At 41.2% G+C, this 14,301-nt stretch overlaps 1 protein-coding gene and 1 pseudogene across 2 annotated transcripts; both read left to right on the top strand.

Annotated features, from left to right (window-relative positions):
* Positions 1–4,469: 4,469 nt before the first annotated feature.
* On the top strand, positions 4,470–5,387 carry LOC306783324 (olfactory receptor 10K2-like; the record flags this gene model as incomplete). The annotated part of the gene is made up of 1 exon (XM_079276920.1): positions 4,470–5,387. One exon carries the CDS (start codon positions 4,470–4,472, stop codon positions 5,385–5,387), a length of 918 nt encoding a protein of 305 aa, XP_079133046.1.
* A 4,006-nt stretch (positions 5,388–9,393) lies between these two features.
* On the top strand, positions 9,394–10,258 carry LOC306783420 (olfactory receptor 10K2-like; annotated as a pseudogene). The gene has a single exon. The product of its transcript is annotated as an olfactory receptor 10K2-like (transcript).
* Positions 10,259–14,301: the final 4,043 nt, after the last annotated feature.

The following is a 14,301-nucleotide window of genomic DNA, read 5'->3' as shown; positions in this document are numbered from 1 at the left end:
TTCAAGCTGATACTTTCAGTTTTTTAACCCTCTTCTAATGTTTATGACTGTGTAGTAGTAAAACAGACAACTCTCCTAAAATACTATGCCTAGACACATGACTATGCAGACATGATGATTCATTTACAGTTTAATTACCTCCATTATAAAAAAAAGCTGTGATCAAAACTACATAGATGATGCACTGAGTGGGGGCCAGCTCCCTGAACTGGTGGAGAAGTCCTGAGGGAAAGATGAGAACAAGATAGGAAGAAAAGAGTCTCTAATTACAAAGTCTGGTCCCTTCTCCTCTAAACAGACATTCCTCCAACCTGTATCCATCAGGATGTGGACTCTGGAGCATCCCTTCACAGGAAAACTCATAGTGAAGTTAGGGCTCAATCAATTAGAGATATATTTTAGAAAAGTTGCAGTTTTGTTTTCATCAAGCTGAGATTCCTCTGTACATGCACTGCTTTACTGTCACCACCCGGTGCCAGCCAACACCAGGACAATAACTGATGAATTCAACTTGTTCAGTCAGTGTTCTTGCAGCATGCACAGTGTGTGTTTGAATCATCTTCAATTCAAATACGGAAAGTCTATAAAACGTTGCATACGTCATTTTCTCTTACATGCAAATTACTGATATAAAAAGTGTGAAGCTGCTTCCACAGTGTTTTAAGTGTTTCCAGAACATCTGAGTTTCTGGGCTTAGTCGTTACTCGGGATGCCCTCGAGAAAAAAAAGGGAACCGGTTCTAGATTTGTAAAACCCGGAGTATTGATAATGTCTGGAGTTAACGGTTCTACTATCAACACATTAAAAGTTAGGGAGTGAGATCTCCAGAAAATAGCAGCATCACAAACCTCCTCTCTCTGTCTCTGTGTCTTTGCACGAGGGCCAGAGTCGTGCTTTACTCTGACACACTCACACCGACTCCGGCTCAGTACAGCGTGAGACACACATCATGGCAGAGACAACAAAAAGATTGGAAGTGTGGCTACATTTTACTGGAGTAGATGCTGATATCTCTGTCGAAAAAGCAAAAAAAACCCCCAATTAATTAAGGGAGTTAATTCCAACTATTTGGCGAGCAGCCGTCCATCCTCGTCCACTGCAGGTAACGTTAGCGATGCCACGTGGAGTTTGCCAATATCAATAGGCTAATATATGGAAGCTAATTGTTTAGCTGCAAATTTATGTTCAAGACTTTGGATCTTTTTGTTTTGCTGCTCACTAAAGACTATTTTTATTCATACAAGAATAATGAAACGATGTTGAGTGTTATATTAATGAATTGTCTTTTTTTCTCACAAAAGAATCAAAGAAGAACCAATAAGGAACCTAAAACCGATAAGCAGCATCAAGTATATATGAGTACGATCGTATATGTTCCTAGTATCGTAACATTTGATTTGGCGTTATTTGATCAGCTATGTTGTCCTCGTTCTTATGTCTATTTCTGTGTTAGTACATTGACAGCAAGTCAGAAACCCGAGTCAAATTCTTAATCTGTGGACACATACTTGGCAAATAAAGCTGATTCTGATTCTGATGAAGGCTTGGACAGGCTCGAGTATTTACAGGACCTGGTTTCAAATCAGCCAAAAGATCTCTAGCATCCTTTCTGGCTTCAAAGGCAATGAGAAAAGTAAGCAGTCATACCTGGAAAACAAGTAAAGAGGCAGGCAGGGAAGTAGAGGAGCGCATGTGGGTTTGGTAGTCAGGAGACTGGGTCTGGTGGGAAAACACTGAAGACTACTCCTGGTGAGACTGGGAATGGCAGCATCTGAAATGAGAGGTGAGTTACTAACAAGGCAGTTAGAAATGTACAATGAAAGAAATAAAAAGTAAAAAGCTAGCAGATGCTGCGACACCCACATTCACTTTTATTCTTATTTCGGAAAAAAAGCAGAATCAAACAATACAACTCTCAGAAATGATTTCATCAAATACTTCAATCAGTAGCACTCACTTATCCGGGGTTTTGTTTGTGTTTAATATTACGTTTTGTTAAATAAATATTGAAATCAAAACACATATGTATTGTTTATGCATGTCCTGTCGTGGTAATCTCTCTGTCTCCCTCTCTCTCCAGCTTATACTCTAATCAGCTGATTACTGGCGTCACTCTTGAGCTCAACAACCAGATTCTGCCACGATCTCCCTGAGCCAATCACATCGTTGCTGTCAAATTTCAAAACTGCTCTCCTCTCTGCTGCTGTCAGTTGTCATTTCATCATCATCATCATCATTTCTTCATCCCATCGATGGATCAGCAGCAGTTCCCTTCACCACCACCACCAGGGTCTAGACTTTACGGGGAATATTAGTGATCACAGCATCATTACCCCCTTTAAAATACTACATCACTGTGGAGCAGTGGCGGTTGGTGGAAAATGTTCTAGGTAGGGCCATCCTATCAATTTCAGCAAACATCCCAGTGTGATTTAATGCAAAACAATTAAAGTATCAAACACGCATTACTATTTTGCAGTTCAATTTTTAACATTTATTCCAACACAAAAAAAAGCAGTAAATAACACTTATATAATATAATATAACATTTTCATTTATTGAGATGCCCCTATGGACCTTGTTATAGGAGGTAAAGATCAGGAGAAGTAAGCATGAAGTGTAATTATGAATACTGATGTTAAATTAAGCTATGACGAGTTTTCACTGTTAATTTTACATCTTTATTACATGTTGATGCCTCCATGACCAAGTTAAGCAGATGAGACTGAGGACAACTGTGTAGAAGAAAAGATGTTCACTTTGTCTAATATGTAGCTTGAAAGAGTTCTCATGTGTGTCCTGGTGTTCTCATGTGTCCTTACTTCCTCATCCCTCACTCTCTAACTGTCCGTGCTGGATCCGTCCCCGTTGTTTTAAAAAGCTAAATAAGTTATTAGCATGACATCATCCAGCTCGCCAAACCTGTCTGGTGAACAGCTAGTACAGAAGCTTTGCATGTACTGCTTCCCTTTCCCGCGAGTCTGCTGTCTGATTGTGGAGTCAGGCTGATCTGATATCAGCTCTTTGGCTGCAGAATCTCCGCCAAAGTTCTCCTCTCAAACGAGAGTTGGAGGAGTAATGCTCGCCTGTAGAGACTTCTCCTGAAGAGAACGCCCAGCTGAATCTATTTGAGGGCGCTGATTGGCTAAATTGTATGTCACTCATTTATATATTTAATCAGCAATTGGCTAAACTGCTTCATAGACCCGCCTCTTTTGGGCCAAAACGATTAGGCCCCCCAAGCTGCGCGTTCTGAGACGTGTCTTGCACACAGGCGGAGAGGACGAGCAGGAAAAGCATATATTTTGCGCAGATATCATATTTTACACATATTACTGGATACATTCCATAGTTCAAAAACACAAATATTCACAATTTGTATAATTTACGATTATTATAATTTTTTTTTTTGTGTGGCTCAAGGTGGGGCCAGGCCCCATGGCCCTCTATTGGCCAGCCGCCACTGCTGTGGAGTATAATCTCTTCACTATTCATCTCACCATGCATGTGTAATAAATATTGTTTTACTCTAAGTGAATTATCTCCTGATTGAAATAGTTTTCGTCTTACGAGTGTAAGACTGAAATCCTGTGATGATCAGATGATCAGAGTCCAGCCACACAGCGATGCTCTGTTTCACCAGATAGGGCTCGGACTAATGTTTGTCCTGTGACTCGAGGAGCTGCCACTACCATAACAGATGTGGGAGACAATACTGCCACAGGTTCTTCCAGTGAACTGTCTCCGGTAGTGCTGCCTTTTGATGGCGTAAGGACCAAGTACGGCCGCTGTGTGCATCCCCCAGTACGTTATGGAACTGTTGTATGAACTTTTGCTTGTTCTTGCTGGTGTTGCTGCTTTCAGCTGTCTCAAAAGAGCTGATCACTGTGCTTCCTTGAGTCCAAAGAAATACGTCTGCGATGACATACTTGTGTCACACACCAAAGACACGGCTACTCGCGGTCTAAAATAGGTGAAATTGGCCTACGGTGTGGTTCACTGGTAAAAAAACACCAGGGGCAAACTTTACCGTTCTACAGCAACCTGAGCTTGGGAGGCACAACTAAAAAGGCCCCAAACAGCTTTATGTTGATGTTTAGATATACTGCTTGATGGAACATCAACTACAAACACCACAAGTGCTCCAACAAAACAATAAATGCACAAACACATACAGCTTGAATGTTGTTGTGAATAGATGATGCCATAAAAAACATCTATGACTTCATGTCTCTAGAATCAAGTTGTTCACCGAGCTCATTCTTTGGAGTGTTGAATGAGATCCATGGAGGGAGAAATAGTCTGATAAAGACATCCCACCGACTCACACAGATCCCTTTCCAGTTCCTGTGTTTGCTGGATCACACCAGAGCATATCAAGGTCAGGTACTGAAGACTGAATAAGACAATCTAGTGCTGGTTACATGAGCTTTATTGTTTTTTTTATCATCTCTTTTGATATATCAATGATGGATAATAGATTAAATGTGACATATATAACTTTTGATGGGTATGTGGAAGTGCACAGATATAGATATCTTTATTTTGTGATCATGTTTACAGTGTATATTTTAATAATTAGCAGTAATTTCACTATTGTGAGCATCATAGTGATTCACAAATCCCTCCATGAGCCAATGTACATTTTCATTGCAGCTTTGTTAATCAACTCTGTTCTTTTCAGCACTGCTATCTACCCAAAGCTTTTGATTGACTTTTTATCAGAGAAACAGATCATATCTTATTCAGCCTGTCTCTTCCAGTGGTTTAGTTATTATTCTCTAGGTTGTTCAGAATACTTCCTGTTGTCGGTCATGGCCTATGATCGATATGTGTCTATATGTAACCCTCTGCAATATTCAATCATCATGAGAAAAACAACTGTTAATATGTTCCTGATTGTTGCTTGGATTCTGCCTGTTTGTGAGGTTTCAGTACCAATATTACTGAGTGCTAAAAAAGAAATCTGTAAGTTTCATTTGAAAGGAATACTTTGCAACAGCACAGTTCACAAACTTCACTGTGTGAGTTCAAGACTGCTTAATATTTATGGCTTGGTAGTTTTTGTGAGTGCTGCACTTCTCCCTGTGCTCTTCATACTTTTTACATACACCAGGATACTTGTAATATCCTATCAATGTAAAGGAGTCAGGAGAAAAGCTGCACAGACCTGTTTACCCCATCTGCTGGTTCTAATAAACTTTTCCTGTTTAAGTGCATATGATGTACTTATTCCTCGACTGGAAGTTGATTTTCCCAAAATTGTACGTTTGATAATGCATTTACAAATGATAATATATCATCCTCTTTTTAATCCAATCATTTACGGACTAAAAATTAGAGGAATTTATGAACACCTGAAGAGGCTCTTCTGTAAAAGGGTCTAATGTATTCACACTGATATCTGTTGTACAGTCATCGTTTTGTGTCATTATAATGTAAAGATGTGATTACTTTGAAGACATGTTTCTAATATAATAATGCACTTCAACAATGTAATGATATGTACTGAGCAATTCACTGCAGTTTTAAAAAAAAACAAAAAGTAATGGTTAAGTCTAACAGATAACCACAACTTAATCATACATTTTACAGTTTGATTGTAGTTACCGTTGATGACATGACCATTGTCTTCAAGTGTGTTGCTAAAGTTTATAATAGCCCTCAAATAAGCATAAGCTCAGATGAGATGCGCCTTTATCAATCCCTGGAGGGGAATCCAGTGTTTTAGCAGCACAATATAGAAATAAATACAGATAAGAGAAGTAAAAATAAATATTATAATATAGTACGTGGTGCAGTGAGTTGTGATTGGACAGTGTTATGTTATGGAGGAGGGTGGGGGTTGTGATGAAATTAATCCATGTCAACATATTAAATGAACAACCTTGAAAGCAAGAGTATGTGCATGTGTCGGATTTGGCAGTGTGTATAAATTAAATTGTAGTTTTGTGCCCTGAGAGACGTGTTTGTTTTTAACTTTACGGTAAAAATAAACGACTAAACCAACTGTTGTTGCTGTCAAGTTATTACTTCATCATTATTGCTCCATCTTCAGTAAATAATCAAATTTATAAAAATCTCCAATTGTTATATGTAGGCTCGACTCAAAAACTGTCAAACTTTAATGGTTTTAAAAGTACTGCTGAAAATATGTTTCAAATTATATTTGGCTGTTTATAATCTGTAGTTGTCAGCTGAAATATTTTTGAAAACGCTTGTGGGTTATTTCATCTTTATAGATACAAAAATAATCATATAACATTGACCACACATTAATGTTTCTGTGTGGTGAATTTTTCAAGAGGATGGTAAACAGAGTGGATTCAAGCTGATACTTTCAGTTTTTTTAACCCTCTTCTAATGTTTATGACTGTGTAGTAGTAAAGCAGACAACTCTCCAAAAATAATATGCCTAGACACATGACTATGCAGACATGATGATTAATTTACATTTGAATTACCTTCATAATAAAAAAAGCTGTGATCAAAACTACATGGATGATGCACTGAGTGGGGGCCAGCTCCCTGAACTGGTGGAGAACTGGTGGAGACGCTAGATCTGGATACTGGACGATAAAGCTCAGCCATGAATCATCCATGCTGACCACGTTCAACACCATCTACGGCAGATATCGGTTCAAAAGGCTCCCTTTCGGAATCATTTCTGCACAGGATGGGTTTCAGAGGAGAGTTGATGAGGCCTACGAGGGGCTTCAGGGTGTCGCAGCCATCGTAGATGACATTTTGGTGTATGGCCGCACCAGAGAGGAGCACGATGCCAACCTGCCCGCCATGCTGGAGAGAACCAGGGAGAGAGGTATAAAGCTAAACAAAGACAAAAGCAGCATCTGCGTCTCTGAGGAGAGCCATTTTGGACATAGACTGACACGAGAAGGCATCAAGCCCGACCCTAACAAGGTCAAGGCAATTAAAGAAATGGCTCCCCTACGCAGCAAAGCAGAGCTGGAGACCATACTGGGCATGGTCACCTACCTCTCCAAGTTTGCACCCAGACTTTCAGAGACAATTGCCCCACTTAGACAACTGCTGAAAGAGAACAATGAATTCACGTGGGACTCAAATCAAGATGTTGCATTCCAGCAAATGAAAGACCTGCTGACACAGGAGCCCGGCCCAGTGCTCACATACTTCGACCACACCAAAGATGTGAAACTACAAGTCGATGCATCAAAATGCGGCTTAGGAGCAGTCTTTCTCCAGGGAGAGAAACGAGTCACATACGCATCCAAGACACTAAATGAGACCAAAGAAAATTATGCTAAAATCGAAAAGGAGCTGTACGCAGTGCTCTTTGGATGCAGACGCTTTCAGCAATATCTGTACGGACGACAGGTAATCGTCCAGTCAGACCACAAACCGCTGGAGTCAATCATGCGGAAACCCTTGGCAGCCGCACCGCCACGCCTACAACGCATAATACTGCAACTACAAAGTTACGACATCACCATTACACACAAGCCTGGAAAACAAATCCCGGTCGCAGACACGCTGTCCAGAAAGCCGATTGAGTTTCCTGATAACTCGTTAAGTGAAGGCATGGATTTACAAATCCACACCGGTGAGTGACCGCAAAATGAAATCAAAGCCACCACAGCACAAGATGAGCAACTCTCAATGTTGAGACAAGTTATCCAAGCAGGATGGCCTGAGTCGAACAGAAGGTGTCCGCCTGCTGTCGCTGAGTATTGGAATCATCGGGACGAGATATCAGTGACAAACGGGATCCTGCTCAAAGGTGAAAAAAATCATTGTGCCACACTCACTCAGAGCTGAAATGCTTTCACGCATACACACTGGACACAGGGTAGGATCTTGCAACATCTGCCTTGAGGGCCGCAGCTCCAATACAAAGGAACCGATGCTCTCGCATCCTATCCCGGAACGACCCTGGCAAACAGTCGCCACAGACTTGTTCACCTGGCACAGTACTGACTATATCGTTGACTATTATAGCAGGTACTTTGAGTACATCACCACATCACCAACCTCACATCCGCAACTGTCATCCAAAATCTGAAGTCCATGTTCGCCAGACTTGGAATACCCCAGACAGTAATCGGTGACAATGGATCTTGTTACAGTTCACAAGAGTTCAGAGGTTTTGCTCACGCATGGGACTTTGAGCATACCACGAGCAGCCCGCTGTACCCGCAGAGTAACGGTTTGACTGAAAACACTGTTCAGACTGTCAAAGCCCTCATGGACAAAGCACATGCAGAGCAGATAGACCCGTACCTCAGTTTACTGGAATGAAGAAGGACATCCCACCGACTACAACAGATCACTTTCCAGTTCCTGTGTTTGCTGGATCACACCAGAGCATATCAAGGTCAGGTACTGAAGACTAAATAAGACAATCTAGATATACTGCTTGATGGAACACAGTGCTCCAACAAAACAGTAAATGCACAAGCATATACAGCTTGAATGTTGTTGTGATAAGATGATGCCATAAAAAACAGTAATGAAAATAATGATGAAAAGAACTGTGATCATAACTACATGGATGATGCACTGAGTGGGGGCCAGCTCCCTGAACTGGCGGTGAAGTCCTGAGGGAAAGATGAGAACAAGATAGGAAGAAAAGAGTCTCTAATTACAAAGCCTGATCCCTTGTCCCCTAAACAGACATTCCTTACAATAAATATTTAAATATTTTTTTCACTCTAAGTGAATTCTCTCCTGATTGAAATAGTTTTAGTCTTACTAGTGCAGTGCTCGTTCAAAACATGCCTGTTCAGAATGAGCTGAATCCTTGGCCTGTGGTGTTGCTGCTTTCAGCTTTCTCAAAACAGCCGAACACTGTGCTTCCTTGAGTCCAGAGAAATACCTCTGCCATGACATACTTGTGTCACACACCAAAGACACGGCTACTCACGGTCTAAAACAGGTGAAATTGGCCTACGGTGTGGTTCACTGGTAAAAAACACCAGGGGCAAACTTTACCGTTCTGCAGCAACCTGAGCTTGGGAGGCACAACTAAAAAGGCCCCAAACAGCTTTAGGTTTATTATGATGTTTAGATATACTGCTTGATGGAACATGAACTACAAACACCACAAGTGCTCCAACAAAACAATAACTGCACAAGCACATACAACATGAATGTTGTTGTGAATAGATGATGCCATAAAAAACATCTATGACTTCATGTCTCTAGAATCAAGTTGTTTACCGAGCTCATTCTTTGGAGAGTTGAATGAGATCCATGGAGGGAGAAATAGTCTGATAAAGACATCCCACCGACTCACACAGAACCATTTCCAGTTCCTGTGTAACAAGGTCAGGTACTGAAGACTGAATAAGACAATCTAGTGCTGGTTACATGAGCTTTATTGTTTTTTTTATCATCTCTTTTGATATATCAATGATGGATAATAGATTAAATGTGACATATATAACTTTTGGTGGGCATGTGGAAGTGCACAGATATAGATATCTTTATTTTGTGATCATGTTTACAGTGTATATTTTAATAATTAGCAGTAATTTCACTATTGTGAGCATCATAGTGATTCACAAATCCCTCCATGAGCCAATGTACATTTTCATTGCAGCTTTGTTAATCAACTCTGTTCTTTTCAGCACTGCTATCTACCCAAAGCTTTTGATTGACTTTTTATCAGAGAAACAGATCATATCTTATCCAGCCTGTCTCTTCCAGTGGTTTAGTTTTTACTCTCTAGGAGCTTCAGAGTTCTTCCTGTTGTCGGTCATGGCCTATGATAGATATGTGTCTATATGTAACCCTCTGCAATATTCAACCATCATGAGAAAAACAACTGTTAATATGTTCCTGATCTTTGCTTGGATTCTGCCTGCTTGTCAGGTTTCAGTACTAATGTTGCTGAGTGCTAAAAAAGAAATCTGTAAGTTTCATTTGAAAGGAATACTTTGCAACAGCACAGTTCACAAACTTCACTGTGTGAGTTCAAGACTGCTTAATATTTATGGCTTGGTTGTGTTGGTGAGTAATGGACTTCTCCCTGTGCTCTTCATACTTTTTACATACACCAGGATACTTGTAATATCCTATCGATGTAAAGGAGTCAGGACAAAAGCTGCACAGACCTGTTTACCCCATCTGCTGGTTCTAATCAACTTTTCCTGTTTAACTGCATATGATGTACTCATTCCTCGACTGGAACTTGATTTTCCCAAAATTGTACGTTTGATAATGACTTTACAAATAGTAATATATCATCCCCTTTTTAATCCAATCATTTATGGACTAAAAATGAGAGGTATTTATGAACACCTGAAGAGGCTCTTCTGTAAAAGGGTCTCATGTATTCACACTGATAACTGTTGTACAGTCATCGTTTTGTGTCATAATAATGAAGAGATGCGATAACTTTGAACATTTAAAGACTTGCTTCTGATAAAATGAAGCACAGAGAATCTTCCACTTCAACAATGTAATGATAAGTATTGTGATCAAAACTACATGGATGATGCACTGAGTGGGGGCCAGCTCCCTGAACTGGTGGAGAAGTCCTGAGGGAAAGATGAGAACAAGATCGGAAGAAAAGAGTCTCTAATTACAAAGCCTGATCCCTTCTCCTCTAAACAGACATTCATCCAACCTGTATCCATCAGGATGTGGACTCTGGAGTATCCCTTCACAGGAAAACTCATAGGGAAGTTAGGGCTCAATCAATTAGAGATATATTTTAGAAAAGTTGCAGTTTTGTTTTCATCAAGCTGAGATTCCTCTGTACATGCACTGCTTTACTGTCACCACCCGGTGCCAGCCAACACCAGGACAATAACTGATGAATTCAACTCTTTCAGTCAGTGTTCTTGCAGCATGCACAGTGTGGGTTTGAATCATCGTCAATTCATATTCGGAAAGTCCATAAAACGTTGCGTCATTTTCTCTTACATGCAAAATACTGATATAAAAAGTGTGAAGCTGCTTCCACAGTGTTTTAAGCCTTTACAGAACATCTGAGTTTCTGGGCGGAAAAAAAAATCGGAACCGGTTCTAGATTTGTAAAACCCGGAGTATTGATAATGTCTGGAGTTAACGGTTCTACTATCAATACGTTAACTTAAAAGTTAGGGCGTGAGATCTCCAGAAAATTGCAGCATCACAAACCTCCTCTCTCTGTCTCTGTGTCTTTGAACGAGGCCCAGAGTCGTGCTTTACTCTGACACACTCACACCGACTCCGGCTCAGTACAGCGTGAGACACACATCATGGCAATGACAACAAAAAGATTGGAAGTGGGGCTACATTTTACTGGAGTAGATGCTGATATCTCTGTCGAAAAAGCAAAACTAAAAAACAAGTGAGTAAATACCAGCTATTTTTCACAACGTTTGGCGAAAAAGCAGAACATGAATCTGCAGAAATGCAGTTTTTTGCTGTTTGGCGAGCAGCCGTCCATCCTCGTCCACTGCAGGTATCGTAAGCGATGCCACGTGGAGTTTGCCAATAACAATAGGCTAATATATGGAAGCTAATCGCTTAGCTAATTGTTTAGCTGCAAATTTTATGTTCAAGACTTTGGAGCTTTATTTGCTGCGCACTAAAGACTATTTTTATGCATGTAGTACCTTGGATACTTCCGGTTTAGGTAACCGTCATGTTGTGATGATGTCAGCAATGTGCGCCAGAGTGTGAAGCACAAGAACAATAAAGATGGACGCCCACCGCGCCCTATGAGACAAACTGGTATCATTCGTTTTACTTGGACACTTAAATGTCAGTGAAAACAGAATACTACATGGTGTCAGAATAGCTTGGTTCTCACTTCGACCTGACAACGGAATATGGAGAACACAGGCGTCCCCACGCCACAGATTGATTGGGATTCATCAAACCTGCCCGACGCATGGAGAAAGTTTCGCCAGCATGTGGAGCTAATGTTCTCCGGCCCGCTAAGCGCTAAAGAGGAGGAAGAGAAGTGTAGCTATCTACTCCTGTGGATCGGTGAAAACGGCAGATATGTATGTAATACGTGGACCCTCACGGCAGATGAGAGAAAGGCACTCCAAACGTACTATGTAAAGTTTGATGCATATGTAACGTCCAAAGCTAACCCCATTTTCGTGCAATATAAACTTCACGACAAGATACAAAAGGATTGTGAAAATTTCAACCAGTTTGTGACTGAGCTAAAGCTGCAAGTAAAAGACTGCAACTACCCTAACGGTGATGAGATGATTAGAGACCGGATCGTTTTCGGTACAAACTCTCCTAGAGTCAGCCAGTCTGTCCATGCAGTTAGCAGAAGGCTGTTTAGTTCCAAACAAATATATCACGGACGCAAAATAACTGGCGGGAACGATAGCAGCAGTGCCACGCACAGCAAGGAGTGTGGAGCGTGCGGAAGAGAACACGGTCGCACGGAGGAATGCCCCGCAAAAGGACGTCAGTGTAACAAATGCAAAAAGCCCAACCTCTTTGCTAATATGTGTCGGACAAAAACACAGTATCAGCCATCAAAATACAAGCCCAAGAAAGTCAATGCTGTTTCAGAAAGCACGGAACAGGCACCAGTGGATCTGTACATTGACACTATTATAAAAAAGCATGAAAATACAACAAGGGAACAGGCATTCGCAGAGGTGGAAATAGGAAAAGCAAGGCACAAGTTAAAGCTCAAGATAGATACAGGTGCCCAGGCTAATGTGATACCAGTGAACATATTCGACAAAATATTAGGGAGTATTGCATTAGGTCCATCAGACAGCGACATCTCAGGATATGGTGGTCAGAGACTTGAAGTAAAAGGAGCTTGCAAGTTAGCATGCAGATACAGGCAGAAAACAGCCATGCTAGATTTTGACATGGTGTCTGCAGAAAATGCTCCCCGTTTTGGGACTACGTGCATGTTTAGACCTAAACATGGTCAAGCTAGTGCACATGGTTGACGCACAATCGAAAACACACACCAGCATCACAGAAGAGTTTGCTGACGTATTTAAAGGCATTGGACTGTTCCCCGGAGAATGCACCTTTCACCTTAAACCCTTTGCAACATCGGTGGTGTGCCCACCTCACCGCATCCCACATGCCCTGCACAACCGACTCAAAGATGAGTTTGATGAAATGCAAAAAATGGATATCATCCAAAAGGTCACAGAGCCGACTGAGTGGGTGAATGCACTAGTGGCGGTGGAAAAGCCTAAAACAGGAAAGCTTAGGGTGTGTTTAGATCCCCGCCCCCGAAACAAAGCTATTCAGAGACCCCACTATCCACTTCCCACTCTAGATGATGTCACACCAAGACTAGCCAGAGCACAGTACTTCAGTGTACTGGACGCTAGATCTGGATACTGGACGATAAAACTCAGCCATGAATCATCCATGCTGACCACGTTCAACACCATCTACGGCAGATATCGGTTCAAAAGGCTCAAAACTACATGGATGATGCACTGAGTGGGGGCCAGCTCCCTGAACTGGTGGAGAAGTCCTGAGGGAAAGATGAGAACAAGATCGGAAGAAAAGAGTCTCTAATTACAAAGTCTGATCCCTTGTCCTCTAAACAGACATTCCTCCAACCTGTATCCATCAGGATGTGGACTCTGGAGCGTCCCTTCACAGGAAAACTCAAAGTGAAGTTAGGGCTCAATCAATTAGAGATATATTTTAGAAAAGTTGCAGTTTTAATTTCATCAAGCTGGGATTCTTCTGTACATGCACTGCTTTACTGTCACCACCCGGTGCCAGCCAACACCAGGACAATAACTGATGAATTCAACTTGTTCAGTCAGTGTTCTTGCAGCATGCACAGTGTGTGTTTGAATCATCTTCAATTCAAATACGGAAAGTCTATAAAACGTTGCATACGTCATTTTCTCTGACATGCAAAATACAGAAATAAAAAGTGTGAAGCTGCTTCCATAGTGTTTTAAGTGTTTCCAGAACATCCGAGTTTCTGGGCTTAGTCGTTACTCGGGATGCCCTCGAGAAAAAAAAGGGAACCGGTTCTAGATTTGTAAAACCCGGAGTATTGATAATGTCTGGAGTTAACGGTTCTACTATCAACACATTAAAAGTTAGGGAGTGAGATCTCCAGAAAATAGCAGCATCAGAAACCTCCTCTCTCTGTCTCTGTGTCTTTGCACGAGGGCCAGAGTCGTGCTTTACTCTGACACACTCACACCGACTCCGCTCAGTACAGCGTGAGACACACATCATGGCAGAGACAACAAAAAGATTGGAAGTGTGGCTACATTTTACTGGAGTAGATGCTGATATCTCTGTCAAAAAAGCAAAAAAAAAACCCCAATTAATTAAGGGAGTTAATTCCAACAATTTGGC

The sequence above is a fragment of the Melanostigma gelatinosum genome (assembly GCF_949748355.1).
Source record: "Melanostigma gelatinosum genome assembly, chromosome: 10".
Classification (NCBI taxonomy): domain Eukaryota; kingdom Metazoa; phylum Chordata; class Actinopteri; order Perciformes; family Zoarcidae; genus Melanostigma; species Melanostigma gelatinosum.
The sequence above is the reverse complement of the archived record's forward strand: the minus strand, read 5'-3'. Positions and strand labels throughout refer to the sequence as shown.